General features: G+C 50.0%; 2 protein-coding genes and 1 non-coding gene across 3 annotated transcripts; all 3 read right to left on the bottom strand.

Annotated features, from left to right (window-relative positions):
* Window positions 1-557: 557 nt before the first annotated feature.
* Window positions 558-16,780, bottom strand: AGABI2DRAFT_68456 (hypothetical protein; the record flags this gene model as incomplete). The annotated part of the gene is made up of 3 exons (XM_006459791.1): window positions 558-684; window positions 6,191-6,279; window positions 16,343-16,780. Coding segments are annotated over 3 exons (654 nt in total), but the record flags the coding sequence as incomplete, so codon positions are not given.
* AGABI2DRAFT_t43 lies at window positions 11,410-11,482 on the bottom strand. Its single transcript has one exon. It is a non-coding gene; the product is annotated as a tRNA-Tyr (tRNA).
* Window positions 16,781-20,143: 3,363 nt separating the features above from the next.
* Window positions 20,144-21,239, bottom strand: AGABI2DRAFT_116802 (hypothetical protein; the record flags this gene model as incomplete). Its single annotated transcript, XM_006459790.1, has 2 exons — window positions 20,144-20,605; window positions 20,652-21,239. The coding sequence occupies 2 exons, from the start codon at window positions 21,237-21,239 to the stop codon at window positions 20,144-20,146; spliced, it is 1,050 nt and encodes a 349-aa protein (XP_006459853.1).
* Window positions 21,240-26,818: the final 5,579 nt, after the last annotated feature.

Here is a 26,818-nt window from a genome sequence, read left to right as displayed (position 1 = left end):
ATGAGGAGAACTACTCCACCTGGTCTGGAGAGATGGAGGCATGGCTGAGAGCCTCTGGGCTCTGGAGACTTGTCTCTGGCAGGCAGAAAGCTCCCTCCACCTCTAGCCCTGTTACCCAGGCCGAAGCGGACGCTCTGGACGCATTTGAGGCTCGCTTGGACAAGGCTGCAGGCTGGCTATTTTTTTTTTTTTTTTTTTTGTAATCAAGTGGCTGTTCGAGCCTTCTATTCCAGCGATATAAGTACATGCGAACACTATGTACAACATGCTGAGAATACGGTTGCCATGATGCGTTACCAAGAGAAAAAGAAAACATATCCTGCGCGACGTGGTCAAGTGCTAACGTAGATAAAAAGAAAAATAGAAGTCTGATCGAAAGAGAATGGTACATCGGCGTGCGACCCCGGGACAAACCTAACAGTCAGGTACGGACCACCCCTAGTACCGGAACGCGAGACCTAATCATATCAAGCGGAAAGTAGACATAAGAAAATGAAAACGAATGTTGGGAGGCCGACCCAGCAACTAACCCCGAAACACGTTTTGACGCGCGCTGATCACTTCTTAGGGAATTGGCGCCTCAGCCAATCCCTATCAAATCGGTTCTGCCAGAACGGACACGAAGTGTCCGTGGCAGAGTGGTCGCGTTTGGTCTTGCCTGCCGCACTACAGTTGACACAAGACCTAGCTTCTGGATCGCGCTTGGAATGAGCGCAGTATTCGTGATGGGCGGCTTCGGAGTGAGGGAGCCCGCAGAGTGGACAGCGTATGCCTTTTGATCGGCATACGGAAGAATGATGACCCCACCTCATGCACCGAGTGCACAAGGCAGAGCCGGGCCGTGGAGCTGCGCCGCGGATTTGACAATTGCGACCGCCGATGACGATCGTCTTGCCGATATAAGAGCGGGCCAAAGTGCCCGCGACGGAATCGCAAATGTTGACCCAAGCGACGCAAGTGTCACTATGGGCCGATGTCCGCATGAAACGGACGGCGTGTTTGATGGCAATGGCGAGTTCCTTGCCAACCGGAGAAATTGAAAGTGCGTTGGTGAACGCACTGCGCTGAGTGGATTGCCAAACCTTCGGCTCGGCGGGGATCATGGGCACGTCGATAACCTTGAGGTAGGAAGTCGAGGTGACAGGAGTGGACTTGTGTTTGAGAACACACGCGGTCTCGGAAGAAGTGGGGACTCAGCTCGCGGCTATGAAAATGCTGTTAGAGTGAGCAAGCAGTCTACACTTGGTTGTTGATGGACTTAGATATATGCGGACGAGTTTAGTCACATGATAGCTTAGTCATGTATGGTTGAACTCCCCTGTGGACGCTTCAGAGGCCTTAGCTTCTTACAGTGTATCCACAGGTGAGTACAAGTTATTAGAACTTAATACAGCTTCTTACAGTGTATCCACAGTTTGTCCTTGGGATTGCTCAGTCAGTTCCTATCCGATTGACTCGCTTCTAGGCTCGTTAGGATCGCCACTGCAACCGCTATCGTTCTACGTTTAACAGGTTATGGGCCCCGGCTTCTAACAGCCTTAAAAACGCGTTTTTTGCCACCTTCTACCATTTTCTCCTCTATATCTCAACTTCTATCCCTTCCCCTGCACTCAAATCGACGTCTATGGCCTCGAAACCGCGCACACACACTCCCCACGCCTGGAACACCACCTCGACGCGCTTTGGCGCGTCTCCGACGCGTCTGAGAGCCTCTACATCGACCACAACTCCCTCTGGCAGCCATACACCCTCTCCACACTCTCTGGGACCGATTTCCGGCCCTAAGAACGCGTCAATCGCTTGTTCCTTTTGTGGGAGGGTAGGGCACATGTCTAGGAGGTGCAGGAAGCGAAAGAACGCGAAAAAACGCGCTCAGGAGCGCTCCAGACTGCCTGGAACATCTAAAAGTAATGTCACAGGGCCACTTGGCCATCTGAGTGGGATAGGTGCAGCTCTTCCAGCTGTCAAGACACCACCCACTCCTCCTGGGGATGTTTCTACTGGTTCTGGCTCTCCTGGCTCTGATATTCCACTGAGAGCATCCGCTCTTGGTGCTTATTCCTCTCCCTCATCCTCTCCTTCATCATCTTCCTCACCATCCTCACCACTACAGCTTGATGCTGACTTTTTCTGGCTGGCTGATACTGGTGCTACATCCCACATGACTCCTCACCGCCATTGGTTCAAATCCTACTCCCCTCATCGTATCCCTATCCGCCTTGCTGACAACTCTACTGTCTATTCAGCTGGTGTAGGGTCTGTTGTCTTTCAACCAGTGGTGAATGGAAAAGAGACTAGAGCGGTCGAGTTTACGAGAGTCCTTCATGTTCCTGACCTCAGGAGTAATCTCCTATCATGCCTCTACCTTGCCCGACACAAGGGCTTCAACATCACTATCTCCGCTCAGTCTATTGACTTCCAATGCAAAGGGATTTCGCTTTTCACGGCCACTATCCATTCCAACAACTCTGCTGAGCTCGACGGCTCAACTCTCACTTCGGAGGCCGCTTTTTCTGTCTCCACTCTCCCAGTTGACATCTCGCTATGGCATCGTCGCTTCATTCATCACAACTACGCTGATGTGAAGTCTATGATCAGTAAGGACCTTGTTTCCGGGCTCAGACTCGAGTCTAACTCCTGTCCTGACTCTATCTGTGAGCCGTGCTTGGCTGGCAAAATGCATTCCCTCCCTTTTCCCTCTTCTTTGAATCACAATCGCTCTCCTCTCGAGCTGGTGCATTCAGATCTTCACGGACCGCTCCCAGTCGCTTCACACTCAGGCTACAAGTACTGGATCACCTTCATTGATGACGCGACGCGTTTCCGGGCAGTCTATCTGCTCAAAGCTAAGTCGGAGGCATTTGAAGCCTTCAAAGTCTACAAATCCTGGGCTGAGACTCAACTCGGAGTCAAACTGCGAGCACTACAGGATGACAAGGGAGGTGAATACATGTCTAATGCTTTCAAAAGCTTTACTGAGCTTGCTGGCATCGAGAGACGTCACTCAACTCGGAACCGGCCTCAGCAGAATGGTCTTGCTGAACGAGCTAATAGGACTATGGGAGAGAGGATCACTGCGATGCTCTCGGAATCTCGGCTACCTCCTTCTTTCTGGGGTGAATGTATCTCGTCAATGGTTCATGTCTGGAATATGCTTCCTACTGCTTCGCTTTCGGGCACTACTCCCTTCCAAGCTTTCTATAAGCGAAAACCTGATGTCTCACATCTCCGGGTATGGGGGTGCACATCATATGTCCATGTACAACGAGATAAGCGCAATTCTCTCCAACCTCACTACGAGAAGTGTGTCTTTATAGGCTATCCGGCTGGCTACAAAGGCTGGAAGTTCTACAATCCAGTCACAAAGCGAACCGTGATCTCTGAGAGAGCTGATTTTGACGAGAGATACTTTCCGGGCACTTCTAAAGCCCAACTCGAGGCTGTCCCGTCATTTGCCTGCACACCAGAGTCACTACCACTTCCTAATGATACATTGTCATACTCGGGACTGCCACCTCTACAGGATGAAGGGGGTGATAATCACTTCCCTCCTGCTCGTCCTAAGACTCCCACTCCGTCCGCTTCAGTTCCTCCTGAAGAGAAGCCAGTTCTACCTCTACCACTTCCAGTAATTCCTCCATTCATTCCTCCTGTGATTCCTCCAGTCACTCCTCCACAAATCCATGCACCACTCCCAGTCACTCCTCCTACTGCTGGAGCGCCCCTTGAGCCCCCTCACGTTCCTAGACGTACTGGGCGAGTTCGGAAGCCTCCTGGTCAATGGTGGAAGCTCAAACAACCAGACTTAGCTGGTAATGACTCTGACTCGGATGACGAAGCTGCTCTGCTGGCTGACTCTGAGTATTGTGAAGTCGAGTTTGCTGGTGCCGTCTCGGGTGCTGATCCCCGGAGTTATAGACTAGCAATGAAGTCTCCTGACTCGGATTGCTGGACTGATGCTTGCAACACTGAGATCTTCAATCTCGAGGCTAATGGAACTTGGGAGCTTATGGAACTGCCTCCTGGCAAGAAGGTAGTCAACTCTGGCTGGGTGTTCAAAGTGAAACGACTTGCCGACGGCTCAATTGAGCGCTACCGGGCTCGTCTCGTTGCCAAAGGCTATTCCCAACGTCCTGGATTCGACTTCACCGAGGTCTTTGCCCCTACATTCCGTCCTGCCTCACTACGCCTCATTGTTGCACTTGCAGCTAGAGAAGGCTACAAAATGCGCTCAGTCAACATCTCTTCTGCCTTCACCTATGGAGAACTCGAAGAAGAGATCTATATGCGCCAACCCGAGGGCTATCACATTGGTAGTCCTAACATGGTCTTTCGGCTGCGTAAATCGCTTTATGGCCTCAAGCAGGCTGCCAGGCAGTGGAATAAGAAACTCCGGGGTGTCCTTGAAGGCATTGGCTACACAGGCTTCGCTCTGACAGCTCCATCTACATCTACTCCAAAGGTGACATCAAGGTCATTGTGCCAGTGTTCATTGACGACATTACTCTTGTCTCGAAAAGTGATACTGCTATGGCCTCGGCTGTCTCTGAGCTGTCCAAACACTTCAAACTCCGTGATCTCGGGTCTACCACTCTTCTGCTAGGCATTCAGGTGAAGCAGGATCGCTCTCATCACACTATCTCCCTCTCGCAGGAGCACTACATCAAGGAGCTCCTAGAACGCTTCAATATGGATGATGCTAATCCTCTATCCACTCCCCTCGCTCCGGGCTCTGAACTCTCTGACATTGTTCCTTCACTCGAGGATCAGGCTGAGATGAAGTCAGTTCCCTATCTCAATGCTGTAGGTGCCCTGCAGTATCTCGCCACTATGACTCGTCCCGACATTGCCTATGCTGTCTCCTATCTCGGGAGGTTCAACTCGAACCCAGCTCCGGCTCACTGGCTTGCAGTCAAGCACTTGTTCCGCTATCTCATTGGGACTATGCACTACAAACTGGTCTACCGAGCTAGTGACTCTGAGGAACTCTTCACTACCTACTCTGACGCCTCTCACGGAGCCTGCAAGGCTACAGGTCGAGCTACGGGTGGTTATGTGACTCTAGTCTCGGGAGCTGCTGTGGGCTGGTCTTCTAAGCGCCAGCCATTTGTGACTCTCTCGAGCACTGAGGCCGAGTTTGTTGCTGCCGTCGAGGCTGGCAAAGAGATCAAGTGGACTAGGAATATCCTGACTGAGTTTGGCTTTCCTCCGACACTCCCTTCAACTCTCTTCGTTGATAACAAGTCAGGAATCAGTGTAGCCAAGAATCCAGAGCATCATGGACGCATGAAACACCTAGACCTGCGCTTCTACTGGCTCCGGGAGGCTGTTGAAGAAGGACTCATAGATCCTTTATATGTTTCGACTCACGAGCAAGTGGCCGACATCCTTACCAAGGCTGTGGCAAAGAAGGTAGTTGAGTTTGCTGTTCCTCTATTAGGACTTGAGTAGACTGGCTAGATCAAGGGGGTGTGTTAGAGTGAGCAAGCAGTCTACAAGTGTTACTGGTGGACTTAGATATATGCGGACGAGTTTAGTCACATGATAGCTTAGTCATGTATGGTTGAACTTCCCTGTGGACGCTTCAGAGGCCTTAGCTTCTTACAGTGTATCCACAGGTGAGTACAAGTTATTAGAACTTAATACAGCTTCTTACAGTGTATCCACAGTTTGTCCTTGGGATTGCTCAGTCAGTTCCTATCCGATTGACTCGCTTCTAGGCTCGTTAGGATCGCCACTGCAACCGCTATCGTTCTACGTTTAACAAATGCCGGATCCAGAGTCCTCAGCGTGTTCAAGAATGACGTCAGACTTGACGTCATTCTGGAGATGGGTGTTGATTTCAGCCAGCATGGCCGGGGACACGTGGGCGGCGCAGACAGAAGATCCGGCCGGGGGAGTGAGCTGCACACCGCGGCGCGAAGCACCGTGGCAAGTGTGACGAGCCCTACGCTTTCTGCCCGGAGGCTTGGACGCAGGGGCGGGGGCGACGGCTGCGGGAGCGGCTGGAGCCTGAGGACGGGGCGGAGGCTGCTGTTTGGAGGGACGGTTGGCAGCGGCTTTGGCGTATGTGTTATTTTTGGAAGGGACAGGGTCCTTTCCAAAAACGGGTGGCTGGGGTGGAGGAGGGGGGGTCGGCTGCGCCTTCTTCGATTTACGCGGGGTCATGTCCATGTCGGCCGACGGAGACCGTGGCCGAGGGATGGCTGTACCCGAGGGAGTAGGAGGGGGCGGGGTTGGTTCGAATGCCCGTGGAGGCGGATCGGCCATTCCGATAATCTTCGCGAGCTGCTCAGAGAAAGAGCCGATGCCCGCGACGGAGGAAGTGTTGTACCCATCAAGATCGCGCCGCTTGATGAGAGTGTATGTCGCCCGTAGTATGCAGTCCGTAAACGGTGCATAAAGCGGGTGTTCAGGCTCGATGTCATCCAACATGATGATCGAGGTGTTGACTAGTTTGAGCATTCCCTTCTGACCAGCGGTCAGAACGCGGGAATGCCCAGTGGAGGGGGTGGAGGTCGGTGTCGGTGTCGGGGTCGACGGGAACGGTGCCGGGGGTGGATTGGCGAAGCCTCGGAAATCCGAAGCGTACGACAAGGGAGTGAGGGGAGAGGAGGATTCTGGGAGCCCAGAACGCCTCGAAGGTGTTGGCGCCGTCATACGAGACGCCGCCGGGAGCTCGAGTTCGTCTTCCATACGACCCGCTGCTTGAAGGAGAGCACGCCCAAGTTGAGACCTGAGCATACCCTCCGGAACTTCCTCATCAGACCAGTCACCGTCGTCGCCGGCGGTGTCAATATCCATTGCAGATTGTTTGTTGCTACTCATAACTAGTTGCCACTGAGACTTCCAAAAGAGGAAAGTAGTGGTACAGGTTCAAGAAGCGTTGTGCAGGCTGGCTATACCTCATGGTTGAGCAGGAGCAGAGGATTCACTTCCAGGGCATCCAGGACAGTCCAGTGATGATGTGGGAGGCTCTAGAGTCTGTACATCGTCAGAAAAGGGCTGGAATGTGTTTTAATGCCTATGATGACCTCTTCTCTATCAGGAAACTCGAGGAGGAGTCCCTCCAATCACTTATCAACAGAGTAGAGAGCTCTAAATGAAAAATCAAGGAACTCCGCCCCTCTTCCTTCACTCTAGAGCAGCTAGATGATGAGCTAGCCTCTATGGCTCTCATCAGAGCGCTCCCGGACGAGTTTTCCGGCTTCACATTGTCCCTACTGCTTATGGACAAGCTGTTATAGTGACCCCGGCCCGGTCCTAAGCTGGGGCGTTACGTCGATAGAAATACTCAGAGTTCTAAAGTGTAACAAAGGAGACCTCCTTGATGAATCAAGAAGAGTAACTCAAATGCGCCGTTATAGTACTAAGAGCTTGAGAGCGGTTTATAGAGCTTAGCAATTAAGTCTGACGGTTCAAGCGTATAGTTAGACTAAGACTTTGTATTCAAGTCTCCACCTAACCAAGTAGAAACATTGTTTCTACATGGTAAAGTTGAGCGTCTTATATATGTTTTACAAGTACTCTATATATAACTAAGATCAACTTCTTAAGGTACCGAGACTCGACTCGGGGACGACTCGGGAATTATAAAGAAGTTTTCGTCAAACTAAAATAGAAACAGAACAAGTGAACGATAATTATAGAAAGTTAATTATAAACTATTTCCGGATCATTAAAGCGGATCAATAGAGTATGTAAGAAAATCACAATCAAGATAGCGAAATATGAGTACACTAAAAGGTAAGCATAATTGTAATTACAGATGTAGTAATTACTATGAGAAATGTAACCGTATATGTCACGGTTCATAACGCAAGCTGGACAAGACTACAGTCCACCAGCCCTTTGTCACTGAGGACTTACAACGTCGAAAACGCGCTCAGGACGCCTCTGGGACCTCCCAGGCTCTTGCAGCTCGCTCTGGCTCCCAATTTGCGACGAAAACCTGCGATTTCTGCGGGAGAGAGGGCCACAAGTTTGCTGAATGCAAAACCTTCGAGAGAGCGAAGTCCCGGGCACAGGAGGACGCACAAAAGCCTAGAACACCGTTCAAGAGGGCTAACAAGGCTCAGGAAGAGTCTGGGAGCTCTAGCTCTCAGGCTCCCGAAAAAGCGCAACGGGTGTCCGAGTTTGCTGGCAATGCAAGTACTCCTTATCCCTCATCATCTCCCTCGCCTTCTACACCTCTCCAGCTCGATGCTGACTTCCACTGGCTAGCAGATACAGGGGCCACTTCTCATATGACTCCTCACCGGCACTGGTTCAAGTCATATACCAGTCACAAAATCCCCATCCGACTAGCAGACAACTCTATTGTTGTTAGAGTGAGCAAGCAGTCTACAAGTGTTACTGGTGGACTTAGATATATGCGGACGAGTTTAGTCACATGATAGCTTAGTCATGTATGGTTGAACTTCCCTGTGGACGCTTCAGAGGCCTTAGCTTCTTACAGTGTATCCACAGGTGAGTACAAGTTATTAGAACTTAATACAGCTTCTTACAGTGTATCCACAGTTTGTCCTTGGGATTGCTCAGTCAAATTCCTATCCGATTGACTCGCTTCTAGGCTCGTTAGGATCGCCACTGCAACCGCTATCGTTCTACGTATAACAGGTTATGGGCCCCGGCTTCTAACAGCCTTCAAAACGCGTTTTTTGCCACTTTCTACCATTCTTCCCTCTATATCTCAACTTCTATCCCTTCCCCCGCACTCAAATCGACATCTATGGCCTCGCAATCGCGCACACATGCTTCCTACGCATGGGCCACCATTTCCACCCGTTTTGGCGCGTCTCCGACGCGTCTGAGAGCCTCTACATCGACCACAACTCCCTCTGACAGCCATACACCCTCTCCACACTCTCTGGGACCGATTTCCGGCCCTAAGAACGCGTCAATCGCTTGTTCCTTTTGTGGGAGGGTAGGGCACATGCCTAGGAGGTGCAGGAAGCAAAAGAACGCGAAAAAACGCGCTCAGGGGCGCTCCAGACTGCCTGGAACATCTAAAAGTAATGTCACAGGGCCACTTGGCCATCTGAGTGGGATAGGTGCAGCTCTTCCAGCTGTCAAGACACCACCCACTCCTCCTGGGGATGTTTCTACTGGTTCTGGCTCTCCTGGCTCTGATATTCCACTGAGAGCATCCGCTCTTGGTGCTTATTCCTCTCCCTCATCCTCTCCTTCATCATCTTCCTCACCATCCTCACCACTACAGCTTGATGCTGACTTTTTCTGGCTGGCTGATACTGGTGCTACATCCCACATGACTCCTCACCGCCATTGGTTCAAATCCTACTCCCCTCATCGTATCCCTATCCGCCTTGCTGACAACTCTACTGTCTATTCAGCTGGTGTAGGGTCTGTTGTCTTTCAACCAGTGGTGAATGGAAAAGAGACTAGAGCGGTCGAGTTTACGAGAGTCCTTCATGTTCCTGACCTCAGGAGTAATCTCCTATCATGCCTCTACCTTGCCCGACACAAGGGCTTCAACATCACTATCTCCGCTCAGTCTATTGACTTCCAATGCAAAGGGATTTCGCTTTTCACGGCCACTATCCATTCCAACAACTCTGCTGAGCTCGACGGCTCAACTCTCACTTCGGAGGCCGCTTTTTCTGTCTCCACTCTCCCAGTTGACATCTCGCTATGGCATCGTCGCTTCATTCATCACAACTACGCTGATGTGAAGTCTATGATCAGTAAGGACCTTGTTTCCGGGCTCAGACTCGAGTCTAACTCCTGTCCTGACTCTATCTGTGAGCCGTGCTTGGCTGGCAAAATGCATTCCCTCCCTTTTCCCTCTTCTTTGAATCACAATCGCTCTCCTCTCGAGCTGGTGCATTCAGATCTTCACGGACCGCTCCCAGTCGCTTCACACTCAGGCTACAAGTACTGGATCACCTTCATTGATGACGCGACGCGTTTCCGGGCAGTCTATCTGCTCAAAGCTAAGTCGGAGGCATTTGAAGCCTTCAAAGTCTACAAATCCTGGGCTGAGACTCAACTCGGAGTCAAACTGCGAGCACTACAGGATGACAAGGGAGGTGAATACATGTCTAATGCTTTCAAAAGCTTTACTGAGCTTGCTGGCATCGAGAGACGTCACTCAACTCGGAACCGGCCTCAGCAGAATGGTCTTGCTGAACGAGCTAATAGGACTATGGGAGAGAGGATCACTGCTATGCTCTCAGAATCTCGGCTGCCTGCTTCTTTCTGGGGTGAATGTATCTCGTCTATGGTCCATGTCTGGAATATGCTCCCTACTGCTTCGCTTTCGGGCACCACTCGCTTCCAAGCTTTCTATAAGCGAAAACCTGATGTCTCACATCTCCGGGTCTGGGGGTGCACTGCCTATGTCCATGTACAACGAGATAAGCGCAATTCCCTCCAACCTCACTACGAGAAGTGTGTCTTTATAGGCTATCCGGCTGGCTACAAAGGCTGGAAGTTCTACAACCCAGTCACTAAGCGAACCGTGATCTCTGAGAGAGCTGATTTTGACGAGAGATACTTTCCGGGCACTTCTAAAGCCCAACTCGAGGCTGTCCCGTCATTTGCCTGCACACCAGAGTCACTACAAACTCCTAATGATACATCATCATACTCGGGACTGCCACCTCTACAGGATGAAGGGGGTGATAATCACTTCCCTCCTGCTCGTCCTAAGACTCCCACTCCGTCCACTTCAGTTCCTCCTGAAGAGAAGCCAGTTCTACCTCTACCACCTCTCCCATTGATTCCTCCAGTAATTCCTCCCTTGATTCCTCCAGTCACTCCTCCACAAATCCATCCTCCTCTCCCAGTCACTCCTCCTACTGCCGGAGCGCCCCTTGAGCCCCCTCACGTTCCTAGACGTACTGGGCGAGTTCGGAAGCCTCCTGGTCAATGGTGGAAGCTCAAACAACCAGACTTAGCTGGTAATGACTCTGACTCTGACGACGAAGCTGCTCTGCTAGCTGACTCGGAGTTCTGTGAAGTCGAGTTTGCTGGAGCCGTTTCGGGTGCTGATCCCCGGAGTTATAGACTAGCAATGAAGTCTCCTGACTCGGATTGCTGGACTGAGGCTTGTAACACTGAGATATTCAATCTCGAGGCTAACGGAACTTGGGAGTTAATGGAACTGCCTCCAGGCAAGAAGGTAGTCAACTCTGGCTGGGTGTTCAAAGTGAAACGACTTGCCGACGGCTCAATTGAGCGCTACCGGGCTCGTCTCGTTGCTAAGGGCTATTCCCAACGTCCTGGATTCGACTTCACCGAGGTCTTTGCCCCTACATTCCGTCCTGCATCACTACACCTCATTATTGCTCTTGCAGCTAGAGAAGGCTACAAAATGCGTTCAGTCGACATCTCCTCTGCCTTTACTTATGGGGAACTCGAAGAGGAGATTTTGTCAAGATAGAAAAGTGACCACACCAGGGTTTGAACCTGGGACCATCCCAATTACACTAGGAAGCTCTAACCACTGAGCTATATGATCTTAGTATATAGTAGCTAAGATGTTATATGTATACATCTTAGGCCTAGAGGTGGAACCCACGACTGAGGGCCTGCTGCAGGGGCTGAGGCACAGTACAGATTATGTGAGAGCACAGAGCTCCGAACTGTCAGGTGACTTGTCCTGTCATCACCTAACAGATTTATATGCGCCAACCCGAGGGCTATCACATTGGTAGTCCTAACATGGTCTTTCGGCTGCGTAAATCGCTTTATGGCCTCAAGCAGGCTGCCAGGCAGTGGAATAAGAAACTCCGGGGTGTCCTTGAAGGCATTGGCTACTCTAGGCTTCGCTCTGACAGCTCCATCTACATCTACTCCAAAGGTGACATCAAGGTCATTGTGCCAGTATTCATTGATGACATTACTCTTGTCTCGAAAAGTGATGCTGCCATGGCCTCGGCTGTCTCTGAGCTGTCCAAGCACTTCAAACTCCGTGATCTCGGGTCTACTACACTTCTGCTGGGTATTCAGGTCACTCAGGACTCTTCTACTCGCTCCATCTCCCTCTCGCAAGAGCACTACATCAAGGAGCTCCTAGAACGCTTCAATATGGATGATGCTAATCCACTTTCCACTCCACTCGCTCCGGGATCTGAGCTCTCCAACATTGTTCCTTCACTCGAGGATCAGGCTGAGATGAAGTCAGTTCCTTATCTCAATGCTGTAGGTGCCCTTCAGTATCTGGCCACTATGACTCGCCCCGACATTGCCTATGCTGTCTCCTATCTCGGGAGGTTCAACTCGAACCCAGCTCCAGCTCACTGGCTTGCAGTCAAGCACTTGTTCCGCTATCTCATTGGGACTATGCACTACAAACTGGTCTACCGAGCTAGTGACTCTGAGGAACTCTTCACTACCTACTCTGACGCCTCTCACGGAGCCTGCAAGGCTACAGGTCGAGCTACGGGTGGTTATGTGACTCTAGTCTCGGGAGCTGCTGTGGGCTGGTCTTCTAAGCGCCAGCCATTTGTGACTCTCTCGAGCACTGAGGCCGAGTTTGTTGCTGCCGTCGAGGCTGGCAAAGAGATCAAGTGGACTAGGAATATCCTGACTGAGTTTGGCTTTCCTCCGACACTCCCTTCAACTCTCTTCGTTGATAACAAGTCAGGAATCAGTGTAGCCAAGAATCCAGAGCATCATGGACGCATGAAACACCTAGACCTGCGCTTCTACTGGCTCCGGGAGGCTGTTGAAGAAGGACTCATAGATCCTTTATATGTTTCGACTCACGAGCAAGTGGCCGACATCCTTACCAAGGCTGTGGCAAAGAAGGTAGTTGAGTTTGCTGTTCCTCTATTAGGACTTGAGTAGACTGGCTAGATCAAGGGGGTGTGTTAGAGTGAGCAAGCAGTCTACAAGTGTTACTGGTGGACTTAGATATATGCGGACGAGTTTAGTCACATGATAGCTTAGTCATGTATGGTTGAACTTCCCTGTGGACGCTTCAGAGGCCTTAGCTTCTTACAGTGTATCCACAGGTGAGTACAAGTTATTAGAACTTAATACAGCTTCTTACAGTGTATCCACAGTTTGTCCTTGGGATTGCTCAGTCAAATTCCTATCCGATTGACTCGCTTCTAGGCTCGTTAGGATCGCCACTGCAACCGCTATTGTTCTACGTTTAACAGTTCAGCAAGACCATTCTGCTGAGGCCGGTTCCGAGTTGAGTGACGTCTCTCGATGCCAGCAAGCTCAGTAAAGCTTTTGAAAGCATTAGACATGTATTCACCTCCCTTGTCATCCTGTAGTGCTCGCAGTTTGACTCCGAGTTGAGTCTCAGCCCAGGATTTGTAGACTTTGAAGGCTTCAAATGCCTCCGACTTAGCTTTGAGCAGATAGACTGCCCAGAAACACGTCGCGTCATCAATGAAGGTGATCCAGTACTTGTAGCCTGAGTGTGAAGCGACTGGGAGCGGTCCGTGAAGATCTGAATGCACCAGCTCGAGAGGAGAGCGATTGTGATTCAAAGAAGAGGGAAAAGGGAGGGAATGCATTTTGCCAGCCAAGCACGGCTCACAGATAGAGTCAGGACAGGAGTTAGACTCGAGTCTGAGCCCGGAAACAAGGTCCTTACTGATCATAGACTTCACATCAGTGTAGTTGTGATGAATGAAGCGGCGGTGCCATAGTGAGAGGTCAACCGGGAGAGTAGAGACAGAGAAAGCAGTCTCAGAAGTGAGAGTTGAGCCGTCGAGCTCAGCAGAGTTGTTGGAATGGATAGTGGCCGTGAAAAGCGAAATCCCTTTGCATTGGAAGTCAATAGACTGAGCGGAGATAGTGATGTTGAAGCCCTTGTGTCGGGCAAGGTAGAGGCATGATAGGAGATTACTCCTGAGGTCAGGAACATGAAGGACTCTCGTAAACTTGACCGCTCTAGTCTCTTTTCCATTCACCACCGGTTGAAAGACAACCGACCCTACACCAGCTGAATAGACAGTAGAGTTGTCAGCAAGGCGGATAGGGATACGATGAGGGGAGTAGGATTTGAACCAATGGCGGTGAGGAGTCATGTGGGATGTAGCACCAGTATCAGCCAGCCAGAAAAAGTCAGCATCAAGCTGTAGTGGTGAGGATGGTGAGGAAGATGATGAAGGAGAGGATGAGGGAGAGGAATAAGCACCAAGAGCGGATGCTCTCAGTGGAATATCAGAGCCAGGAGAGCCAGAACCAGTAGAAACATCCCCAGGAGGAGTGGGTGGTGTCTTGACAGCTGGAAGAGCTGCACCTATCCCACTCAGATGGCCAAGTGGCCCTGTGACATTACTTTTAGATGGTATATCCTGAGTTCCAGGCAGTCTGGAGCGCCCCTGAGCGCGTTTTTTCGCGTTCTTTTGCTTCCTGCACCTCCTAGGCATGTGCCCTACCCTCCCACAAAAGGAACAAGCGATTGACGCGTTCTTAGGGCCGGAAATCGGTCCCAGAGAGTGTGGAGAGGGTGTATGGCTGTCAGAGGGAGTTGTGGTCGATGTAGAGGCTCTCAGACGCGTCGGAGACGCGCCAAAACGGGTGGAAATGGTGGCCCATGCGTAGGAAGCATGTGTGCGCGATTGCGAGGCCATAGATGTCGATTTGAGTGCGGGGGAAGGGATAGAAGTTGAGATATAGAGGGAAGAATGGTAGAAAGTGGCAAAAAACGCGTTTTGAAGGCTGTTAGAAGCCGGGGCCCATAACCTGTTATACGTAGAACGATAGCGGTTGCAGTGGCGATCCTAACGAGCCTAGAAGCGAGTCAATCGGATAGGAATTTGACTGAGCAATCCCAAGGACAAACTGTGGATACACTGTAAGAAGCTGTATTAAGTTCTAATAACTTGTACTCACCTGTGGATACACTGTAAGAAGCTAAGGCCTCTGAAGCGTCCACAGGGAAGTTCAACCATACATGACTAAGCTATCATGTGACTAAACTCGTCCGCATATATCTAAGTCCACCAGTAACACTTGTAGACTGCTTGCTCACTCTAACATGAACGGGCTAATAGGACTATGGGAGAGAGGATCACTGCTATGCTCTCGGAATCTCGGCTACCTGCTTCGTTCTGGGGTGAATGTATCTCGTCTATGGTCCATGTCTGGAATATGCTTCCTACTGCTTCGCTTTCAGGCACCACTCCCTTCCAAGCTTTCTATAAGCGAAAACCTGATGTCTCACATCTCCGGGTCTGGGGGTGCACATCATATGTCCATGTACAACGAGATAAGCGAAATTCTCTCCAACCTCACTACGAGAAGTGTGTCTTTATTGGCTATCCGGCTGGCTACAAAGGCTGGAAATTCTACAATCCAGTCACAAAGCGAACCGTGATCTCCGAGAGAGCTGACTTTGACGAGAGATACTTTCCGGGCACTTCTAAAGCCCAACTCGAGGCTGTCCCGTCATTTGCCTGCACACCAGAGTCACTACAAACTCCTAATGATACATCATCATACTCGGGACTGCCACCTCTACAGGATGAAGGGGGTGATAATCACTTCCCTCCTGCTCGTCCTAAGACTCCCACTCCGTCCACTTCAGTTCCTCCTGAAGAGAAGCCAGTTCTACCTCTACCACCTCTCCCATTGATTCCTCCAGTAATTCCTCCCTTGATTCCTCCAGTCACTCCTCCACAAATCCATCCTCCTCTCCCAGTCACTCCTCCTACTGCCGGAGCGCCCCTTGAGCCCCCTCACGTTCCTAGACGTACTGGGCGAGTTCGGAAGCCTCCTGGTCAGTGGTGGAAGCTCAAACAACCAGACTTAGCTGGTAATGACTCTGACTCGGATGACGAAGCTGCTCTGCTAGCTGACTCTGAGTACTGTGAAGTTGAGTTTGCTGGAGCCGTTTCGGGTGCTGATCCCCGGAGTTATAGACTAGCTATGAAGTTTTTTTTTTTTTTTTTTTTTTTTTTTTTAATCAATGTAATATATTTCAATACTACTCATACGTGGGGTGCCATGACGCGTTCCCCCGGCTTTACGTACACCTGCCAGCTACGACTACAAAGGTGACCCCCCCCCTGACGCGTGACAAGGTCAAACGCTGGCAACAGGGTTTAACAGAGAGACTTGGAAAGGAAATATCAAAGAAGAAGGACTACATAACGGTCCGTAAGAAAGGCCGAGGTAACGACCCGCCGTAGAAAGAAGAGAGAGTGTAAAAATAGAAAGAAACATCTACTAAAAATAACGCACGTTAATACACACGCTGTCACTTTGCTGGGAATTGCTTGCGAAGCCATTCCCGATCGAACCGATGCTTCCAGAAAGGACAAGCCTTATCTGTAGCGGAGTGGCTGCGCTTTTCCCGCTTGGAAGCGGTACAGTTCACGCAGTGTCGGTGTGCAACTTTGTCGTCGGGCACCATGAGAGAGTGAGAGTCCTCGCGATGAGGGCCTCCGCATAGAGGGCAGCGCACACCGAGGCGGCGGCACTGAGATGAGTGGTGGCCCCACCTGTAACACCGAGTGCACAGGACGGAACCGGAGTGGGGGCGAGCGCCGAGGATCTTGCAGTTCTTGCGTGCCACAGAAATAAACTTCCCAATGAACTTCTTAGCAGAAGTTCCCGAGACGGTGTCGGAGATGTCGACCCACGCTATGCATGAATCCGAATGAGGGGAGGTTCGCATGAGGCGAACGTGTTTGATGATGTCGGCTAGCGAGGATCCGACTGGAGATGCGAGCATCGCTTCGGAGAGAGTGACGTCCGTGGCTTTGAGCCAATCCTTTGATTTAGGATCGGTGATAGGAATGTCCACGATCTTGAGATAAGAAGTGGACGTGGGAGTGGATAGGGTGATCGGACCGGCGTTATCTTTCCCTTCAATGACGAAGTGTGCACGCACGTGTTTAAGCACGAACGCGCACTCAGCGGGAGTGGGGACACGGGTGGTGGCGAGGAAGGTGGATATCCCGTGTTCAGCAGCATGTTCGATAAGAAGGTCGTCGACCTTCAGATCAGTGAGTAGGAGGTTGTTGAGTTTGTTGATAAATTCAACCTTGAACTTGTGAGCCCCGAGACGAACATTCCTCGGGGGGGAGATGATAATGCCTCGGCGAGACGGGCCGTGGACTGTGTGTTTGCCCTGCTTGCGTCGGACAGGAGTCTTGGCATGCGGGGTGCGGACGGAAACGGCCGGGGCCTGAGACGGAGGCGGTCGTTGGGAAAGAATAGGCGGTGCACTATCAGCCGAAGCTGGAGCACTCGCCTTCTTGGCAAGGGGAGAAGGCGGGTTAAACTTGACCTTCTTAGGAGGGGGTTTGGAGGTAGGCCGAGGGCCGGTCTCCGGAACACGAGGAGGGTGGGGGGGCTGGACCACACTAGACCTGTGCGGCAAGGCATCAATGAGGTCGGCAACGGTGAAACCGCCGTCAACCTGAAGGGAGAGATAGCGCTCATCGCGCACTATCTTCTGCAACCCAGTGAGCATAGTACCGAGGTACCGCGCCGACTGGTGGTGTGTGGGGTCCAGAGTGGCCAGTGCGTTCTCTAGATTCCTGAAGTAAACACCCCAAAAGGGGGCGCTTGCGGGGGTGGGTGACTCGGGTGAGCGCATGTCTTGATCATCACCTGCCTTAGCCGGCGGAGTGCCAGCTGCAAGCGAGGTGGAGGGGGCAGGAGAGGGTGGCTGGGGCCGTTTACCAAGAGTAGAAGTGGTCTGTGCAGGGTCCAGACTACTTCCGGGGAGGTCGAAGAGTTCACCCCCATCGGCATCCCAATCAGTGTTGGGCGCGGGGATGATAGAATCCGGGCCGAATGGACGAACGTCCAGCGGGCCACCACGAGGAGGGTTCCAAGAGGTGATAGACCCCTTGTGTTGAAGAGTAGCCAGGATGGCCGGAGCTGATCCTGAGTTGGCGAAGAGGAATTGACGCTGATTCTCGTTCAGCTCGTCGAGATTGACATGGTCGGCCCACGAGGGGACCACCGCATCAGACTTAGCCTTGGGACGCTTAGGCTTGGGAGGCATTCAGGATGATAATATTCGCTACTCAAGGTACTTCCACCAAGGCTTCCAAAACAGGAAGGTAGTGGTTGTGGTTCAAGGAGCGGATGACTAGCTATGAAGTCTCCTGACTCGGATTGCTGGACTGAGGCTTGTAACACTGAGATCTTTAACCTCGAGGCTAACGGGACTTGGGAACTAATGGAACTGCCTCCAGGCAAGAAGGTAGTCAACTCTGGCTGGGTCTTTAAAGTCAAACGACTTGCCGACGGCTCAATTGAGCGCTACCGGGCTCGTCTCGTTGCTAAAGGCTATTCCCAATGTCCCGGATTCGACTTCACCGAGGTCTTTGCCCCTACATTCCGTCCTGCCTCACTACGCCTCATTGTTGCACTTGCAGCTAGAGAAGGCTACAAAATGCGCTCAGTCAACATCTCTTCTGCCTTCACCTATGGAGAACTCGAAGAAGAGATCTATATGCGCCAACCCGAGGGCTATCACATTGGTAGTCCTAACATGGTCTTTCGGCTGCGTAAATCGCTTTATGGCCTCAAGCAGGCTGCCAGGCAGTGGAATAAGAAACTCCGGGGTGTCCTTGAAGGCATTGGCTACACAGGCTTCGCTCTGACAGCTCCATCTACATCTACTCCAAAGGTGACATCAAGGTCATTGTGCCAGTGTTCATTGACGACATTACTCTTGTCTCGAAAAGTGATACTGCTATGGCCTCGGCTGTCTCTGAGCTGTCCAAACACTTCAAACTCCGTGATCTCGGGTCTACCACTCTTCTGCTAGGCATTCAGGTGAAGCAGGATCGCTCTCATCACACTATCTCCCTCTCGCAGGAGCACTACATCAAGGAGCTCCTAGAACGCTTCAATATGGATGATGCTAATCCTCTATCCACTCCCCTCGCTCCGGGCTCTGAACTCTCTGACATTGTTCCTTCACTCGAGGATCAGGCTGAGATGAAGTCAGTTCCCTATCTCAATGCTGTAGGTGCCCTGCAGTATCTCGCCACTATGACTCGTCCCGACATTGCCTATGCTGTCTCCTATCTCGGGAGGTTCAACTCGAACCCAGCTCCGGCTCACTGGCTTGCAGTCAAGCACTTGTTCCGCTATCTCATTGGGACTATGCACTACAAACTGGTCTACCGAGCTAGTGACTCTGAGGAACTCTTCACTACCTACTCTGACGCCTCTCACGGAGCCTGCAAGGCTACAGGTCGAGCTACGGGTGGTTATGTGACTCTAGTCTCGGGAGCTGCTGTGGGCTGGTCTTCTAAGCGCCAGCCATTTGTGACTCTCTCGAGCACTGAGGCCGAGTTTGTTGCTGCCGTCGAGGCTGGCAAAGAGATCAAGTGGACTAGGAATATCCTGACTGAGTTTGGCTTTCCTCCGACACTCCCTTCAACTCTCTTCGTTGATAACAAGTCAGGAATCAGTGTAGCCAAGAATCCAGAGCATCATGGACGCATGAAACACCTAGACCTGCGCTTCTACTGGCTCCGGGAGGCTGTTGAAGAAGGACTCATAGATCCTTTATATGTTTCGACTCACGAGCAAGTGGCCGACATCCTTACCAAGGCTGTGGCAAAGAAGGTAGTTGAGTTTGCTGTTCCTCTATTAGGACTTGAGTAGACTGGCTAGATCAAGGGGGTGTGTTAGAGTGTGAGCAAGCAGTCTACACTTGGCTGTTGATGGACTTAGAGATATCCGGGTGTTGTAGTCACATGATAGCTTAGTCATGTATGGTTGAACTCCCCTGTGGACGCTTCAGAGGCCTTAGCTTCTTACAGTCTGTCCACAGGTGAGTACAAGTTAGTATATCACAATATAGCTTCTTACAGTCTGTCCACAGTTGTCACTAGGATTGCTCAGTCAATTCCTGTCCGTTTGCCTCGTTTCTAGTACCGTTAGACTCGCCACTGCGTCACGTACATTCTACGTTCAACATACCATAGAAGAGAAAACATATCCTGCGCGACGAGGTCAAGCGCTAACGTAGAGAGAAAGAAAAAATAATGTTCGATCGAAAAAGATTGAAATACCGATATGCGGCCCCAGGAAACAAGCCAGCAGTCAGACACAAACATACCGACACTCTGGAACACGAGTCAAAATAACAGGCGGAGAGTAGACATAGAGAAATGAAAACAAACGATGGTAGGCCAAACCGGCGCTAACTCCCGAAACGCATTTTGACGCGCGCTGATCACTTCTTAGGGAATTGGCGCCTCAGCCAATCCCTATCAAATCGGTTCTGCCAGAACGGACACAAAGTGTCCGTGGCAGAGTGGTTGTGCTTCGTCTTGCCTGCCGCACTACAGTTGACGCAAGACCGGGCGTCGGGGTCGCGCTTGGAATGGGCGCAGTATTCTTGATGAGCCGCCTCGGAGTGAGGTAGCCCGCAGAGGGGACAGCGGATGCCTTTTGATCGGCATACAGAAGAGTGATGACCCCACCTCATGCAACGAGTGCACAAGGCAGAGCCGGGCCGTGGAGCTGCGCCATGGATTTGACAGTTACAACCGCCGATGACGATCGTCTTGCCAATGTAGGAACGGGCCGAAGTGCCCGCGACGGAATCGCAAATCTCGACCCAAGCGACGCAAGTGTCACTGTGGGCCGATGTCCGCATGAAGCGGACGGCGTGCTTGATGGCGATGGAGAGTTCCTTGCCAACCGGCGAAATCGAAAGCGCGTTGAGCAGACTGCCAAACCTTTGGCTCGGCGGGAATCATAGGCACGTCAATAACCTTCAGATAGGATGTCGAGGTGATGGGGGAGGATTTGATGGGCACGACGCCCGTGACGGTGACGAGACGCCGAATGTGTTTGAGGACACATGCAGTCTCGGACGAATTAAGAACTCGGCTCGCGGCTATGAAGATGCTGGATCCAGAGTCCTCTGCATGTTCGAGGATGACGTCAGAATTGACGTCATTCTGGAGATGGGTGTTGATCTCGGCCAGCATGGCCGGGGAAATGTGACTGGCACGGATGGAAGATCCGGCCGGGGGAGTGAGTTGCATGCCGCGGCACGAAGCGCCGTGGCATGTGTGGCGAGCCCTACGTTTTCTGCCCGAAGGCTTAGACACAGGGGCGATGGCAATGGCCGCGGGAGCGGCAGGAGCCTGAGGACAGGGCGGGGGCTGCTGTTTGGAGGGACGGTTGGCAGCGGCCTTGGCGTAGGTGTTATTTTTGGAAGGGACCGAGGTACCCTTTCCAAAAACAGGTGGCTGGGGTGGAGGAGGGGGGGTCGGCTGTGCCGGCTTCGCCTTCTTCGATTTTCTCGGGGTCATGTCCATGTCGGCCAACGGAGTGTTAGAGTGTGAGCAAGCAGTCTACACTTGGTTGTTGATGGACTTAGAGATATCCGGGTGTTGTAGTCACATGATAGCTTAGTCATGTATGGTTGAACTCCCCTGTGGACGCTTCAGAGGCCTTAGCTGTTAGCAGTGGTAAATCCTCGGATCAATCTGGACTATAATTAGTTGTTCTATCACTTTCCATATGACGTCATCAATGATGTCATTTCGTCGTCATGCATTACATCATACGTATGTCATAGCCATTACTTCTTTGATTTCAAATCGTTTTGTAGTAGTATAAGTATCTTGACTCGACAAGTAGTTCCTTGTCGAGTTAGACTTCAATACTAGTGGTTTAACAACATCTACTGGAACCGTTAGCTTCCACTGACAGAGTTCGACGTCTATCGACTCTCACTCTTATTCTAACATTAGCTTCTTACAGTCTGTCCACAGGTGAGTACAAATTATTAGAACTCAATACAGCTTCTTACAGTCTGTCCACAGTTTGTTCTTGGGATTGCTCAGTCAGTTCTTATCCGTTCAGCTCGTTTCTAGGCTCGTTAGGATCGCCACTGCAACCTCTATCGTTCTACCTTTAATAGGTTATGGGCCCCGGCTTCTGACAGCCTTCAAAACGCGTTTTTTGTCACTTTCTACCATTCTTCCCTCTATATCTCAACTTCTATCCCTTCACCTGCACTCAAGTCGACGTCTATGGCCTTGCAATCGCGCACACACGCTCCCTATGCCTGGGACACCACTTTGACGCGTTTTGGCGCGTCTCTGACGTGTCTGAGAGCCTCTACATCGACCACAACTCCCTCTGGCAGCCATACACCCTCTCCACACTCTCTGGGACCGAATTCTGGCCCTAAGAACGCGTCAATCGCTTGTTCCTTTTATGGGAGGGTAGGGCACATGCCTAGGAGGTGCAGGAAGCGAAAGAACGCGAAAAAACGCGCTCAGGAGCGCTCCAAACTGCCTGGAACATCTAAAAGTAATGTCAAAGGGCCACTTGGCCATCTGAGTGGGTTAGGTGCAGCTCTTCCAGCTGTCAAGACACCACCCACTCCTCCTGGGGATGTTTCTACTGGTTCTGGCTCTCCTGGCTCTGATATTCCACTGAGAGCATCCGCTCTTGGTGCTTATTCCTCTCCCTCATCCTCTCCCTCATCATCTTCCTCACCATCCTCATCAGTAAAAAGTTTTTCTACTTGAAGCTACTTGAAGCTACTTGAAGCCATCTTGAAAAAACTTCAAGTAGTCATCAAGTAGCATTTTTCCTCAAGTGTCTCAAGTCAGAGTCTAATCTTGAGAGCTACTTGAAGTGACATTTTCAAGGACCCTCAAGTAAATAAGTTTTCTCAAGTAAATTCTCATGTAGTCTTCAAATTGGTTTGATATAGTAATCAAGTATTCTCAAGTATTCTCAAGTATGCATCAAGATTCACCAAGTAAATTCAAGTTTGCATCAAGATTCATCAAGTAGTATCAAGATTCATCAAGTAGTATCAAGATTCATCAAGTAGTATCAAGTATCAATTCAATATTTCTAGTAGCATCAAATATTTCTTCAAGTTGCTCAAGTAGCGCTTCAAGTTGTTCAAGTAGCACTTCAAGTTGCTCAAGTAGCATCAAGTATTGCTTCAATATTTCTTCAAGTAGCATCAAATATTTCTTCAAGTTGCTCAAGTAGCGCTTCAAGTTGTTCAATAAACCCAATAATTCCTACTGATGCTATAATATGGCCAAGTATACATCAATTCTCATCAAGTGAACTCAAGAGCTCTTCAAGTATGTATCAAGTTCATCAAGTAAACTCAAAAGCTCTTCAATAAGTCAACAAAATGTTTATATTAGCATAGTAAATATAATACATTGGATATAATCTATACAGAGGGATAGGATTAGAGAATGGGAAAGGATAGAGGAGAGGGAAGATGTTCTACAAGTAACAAATGAGCATAGAAAGATAGAAAGATAGAAAGCACTCACCAGAGACCTTGAAATCTCCCCCAAATCCTCCCAAACTCCCCCAAGAATCTCTCTATACACCCCCTTGCATATCCACCATATCCTCCCTCAAATATCCCCCAAAATCCCCCCAAAAATGCGTCCAAAATAGGCAAAAATGCGTCCTAATTAAGCTTAGAATTAGCTGGGAGAGAGCTAGGGAAGGGAAGGAAAGTTACTCACTTGAATATAAGCTCAGAGAGCAATGAGGAGGGAAGGGGAGGGAGGGGAGGGGAGGAATGATGGTGGTGATGAGGAAGGATCAACGGTCATGCTCGAAACAGAAGTTCAACATGTCACATGACATCATGTGACTGCTGGACTTGTAATTTTCGAGTCAAAGTTCCTCAAATCATAGGTAGGAGATATTTTCGGGTCATTTCTGCATGGGTTTTAATGATCTAAAAGTGTATTCCTATAGTTTCAAGGTCGGGGAGTCCGAATATGTCGTTAGATCTTTTGTTAGATGAAAGCCTATTGAGATATAACACATTTAACATATGATAAACCCAAAATTGCGCTATAGCTCCTCAAGTATTGATCAGATAATAAATATAAAACCAGATTCGAATTCCTGGACCTTGAGAACATATATTTACACTCTTAAAACATTAAAATCGGCACAGGAGCCAGTATTAAACATGACATTCTTGTCATGTTTTTCTATATCTCCATAACTGGTATGTTTTCCGACGAAAACATACATATAGACTTATGTTCTTTTGATACTTTATGATTTGCCGTGATTTTTCCAGAATTTTAAAGCTGGTAAGACAATCTCTAGAACAGATCTAATCATAATTAATCTTCATATCAATTTGAGTCTGACTTGAGCTTACTTGAGTGACAACTTGAAGTTTACTTGAAGCTTACTTGAAGAAACTTGAAATTTACTTGGGGCTTACTTGAAGAAACTTGAAATTTACTTGAAGCTTATTTGAGGCTTACTTGAGTGACAACTTGAAGTATACTTGAAGCTTACTTGAAGAGACTTGAAATCTACTTGAGGCTTACTTGAGGTTTACTTGAGGCTTACTTGAGTGACAACTTGAAGTTTACTTGAAGCTTACTTGAGTGACAACTTGAGATTATACTTGATGAGATTTGAAATGTACTTGCTTATACTTGAGAAAACTTGAAAATTGACAGTTTATTTCAAGCATAAATCATTTTTTCAGGAAGCTTTTCAAGTAAAATCTCTTGAATTCTTACTTGAGACATTACTTGATCATCTTGAAACTTTTTTCAAGTTGCTCTCAAGTGATATTTTTCTCAAGTTGGTCAAGTAGAATAACTTTTTACTGATGCTTGCCACTACAGCTTGATGCTGACTTTTTCTGGCTGGCTGATACTGGTGCTACATCCCACATGACTCCTCACCGCCATTGGTTCAAATCCTACTCCCCTCATCGTATTCCTATCCGCCTTGCTGACAACTCTACTGTCTACTCAGCTGGTGTAGGGTCTGTTGTCTTTCAACCAGTGGTGAATGGAAAAGAGACTAGAGCGGTCGAGTTCATGAGAGTCCTTCATGTTCCTGACCTCAGGAGTAATCTCTTATCATGTCTCTACCTTGCCCAACACAAGGGCTTCAATATCACTATCTCCGCTCAATCTATTGACTTCCAATGCAAAGGGATTTCGCTTTTCACGGCCACTATCCATTCCAACAACTCTGCTGAGCTTGACGGCTCAACTCTCACTTCGGAGGCTGCTTTTTCTGTCTCCACTCTCCCAGTTGACATCTCGCTATGGCATCGTCGCTTTATTCATCACAATTACGCTGATGTGAAGTCTATGATCAGTAAGGAACTAGTCACTGGCTTGAAACTCGAGTCAAATTCGCCTCCTGATGCTATCTGTGAGCCGTGTCTGGCTGGCAAGATGCATTCCCATCCTTTTCCCTCCTCTTTGAATCACAATCGCTCTCCTCTTGAGCTTGTGCATTCAGACCTTCACGGACCGCTCCCAGCCTCTACTCACTCAGGCTACAAGTACTGGATTACCTTCATCGACGACTCGACACGTTTTCGGGCAGTGTATCTGCTTAAAGCAAAGTCTGAGGCATTTGAAGCGTTCAAAGTCTACAAATCCTGGGCTGAGACTCAACTCGGAGTCAAACTGCGAGCTCTACAGGATGACAAGGGTGGCGAGTATATGTCTAAGGCTTTTCTAGCCTTCACACAGGAAGCTGGCATCGAGAGGAGGCATTCTACTTGAAGTAGACCTCAACAGAATGGACTTGCAGAACGTGCTAATAGGACTATGGGAGAGAGGATCACTGCTATGCTCTCGGAATCTCAACTGCCTGGTTCTTTCTGGGGTGAATGTATCTCGTCTATGGTCCATGTCTGGAATATGCTTCCTACTGCTTCGCTTTTGGGCACCACTCCCTTCCAAGCTTTCTATAAGCGAAAACCTGATGTCTCTCATCTCCGGGTCTGGGGGTGCACTGCCTATGTCCATGTACAACGAGATAAGCGAAATTCTCTTCAGCCTCACTATGAGAAGTGTGTCTTTATAGGCTATCCGGCTGGATACAAAGGCTGGAAATTCTACAACCCAGTCACTAAGCGAACCGTGATCTCTGAGAGAGCTGATTTCGACGAGAGATACTTTCCGGGCACTTCTAAAGCCCAACTCGAGGCTGTCCCATCATTTGCTTGCCTACCAGAGTCACTACCAATTCCTGATGATACATCATCACACTCGGGACTGCCACCTCTACAGGATGAAGGGGGTGATAATCACTTCCCTCCTGCTCGTCCTAAAACTCCCACTCCGTCCGCTTCAGTTCCTCCTGAAGAGAAGCCAGTTCTACCTTTACCACCTCTCCCGTTGATTCCTCCAGTAATTCCTCCATTCATTCCTCCAGTCACACCTCCACAAATCCATGCACCACTCCCAGTCACTCCTCCTACTGCCGGAGCGCCTCTTGAGCCCCCTCACGTTCCTAGACGTACTGGGCGAGTTCGGAAGCCTCCTGGTCAATGGTGGAAGCTCAAACAACCAGACTTAGCTGGTAATGACTCTGACTCGGATGATGAAGCTGCTCTGCTGGCTGACTCTGAGTACTGTGAAGTCTGTAACACTGAGATATTCAATCTCGAGGCTAATGGAACTTGGGAGTTAATGGAACTGCCTCCAGGCAAGAAGGTAGTCAACTCTGGCTGGGTCTTTAAAGTCAAACGGCTTGCCGACGGCTCAATTGAGCGCTACCGGGCTTGTCTCGTTGCTAAAGGCTATTCCCAACGTCCCGGATTCGACTTCACCGAGGTCTTTGCCCCTACATTCCGTCCTGCCTCGCTACGCCTCATTGTTGAAGAGCGTCTTAGTTGGAATACATATTGTTTCTTAGGGATAACGCTTGATATCTCGCGACCCCTGCAGTGTTCACAAGTATGGCCGACTATCGCGATCGACCGTACCCCGCCCGCCCATCCCGCCTGTCGTCTCCGACGGGCTCAGTTCGAAGCCTCGCTTCCAAAAGCAGTACCCGCTCTAGTCTCTCTGGAGTAATTAACGCTGCTAAATCATCTATCAAATCTCTTGGGTCGCCC

This window comes from Agaricus bisporus (assembly GCF_000300575.1).
Source record: "Agaricus bisporus var. bisporus H97 unplaced genomic scaffold AGABI2scaffold_4, whole genome shotgun sequence".
In the NCBI taxonomy this organism is placed as follows: Eukaryota; Fungi; Basidiomycota; class Agaricomycetes; order Agaricales; family Agaricaceae; genus Agaricus; species Agaricus bisporus.
The sequence above is the reverse complement of the archived record's forward strand: the minus strand, read 5'-3'. Positions and strand labels throughout refer to the sequence as shown.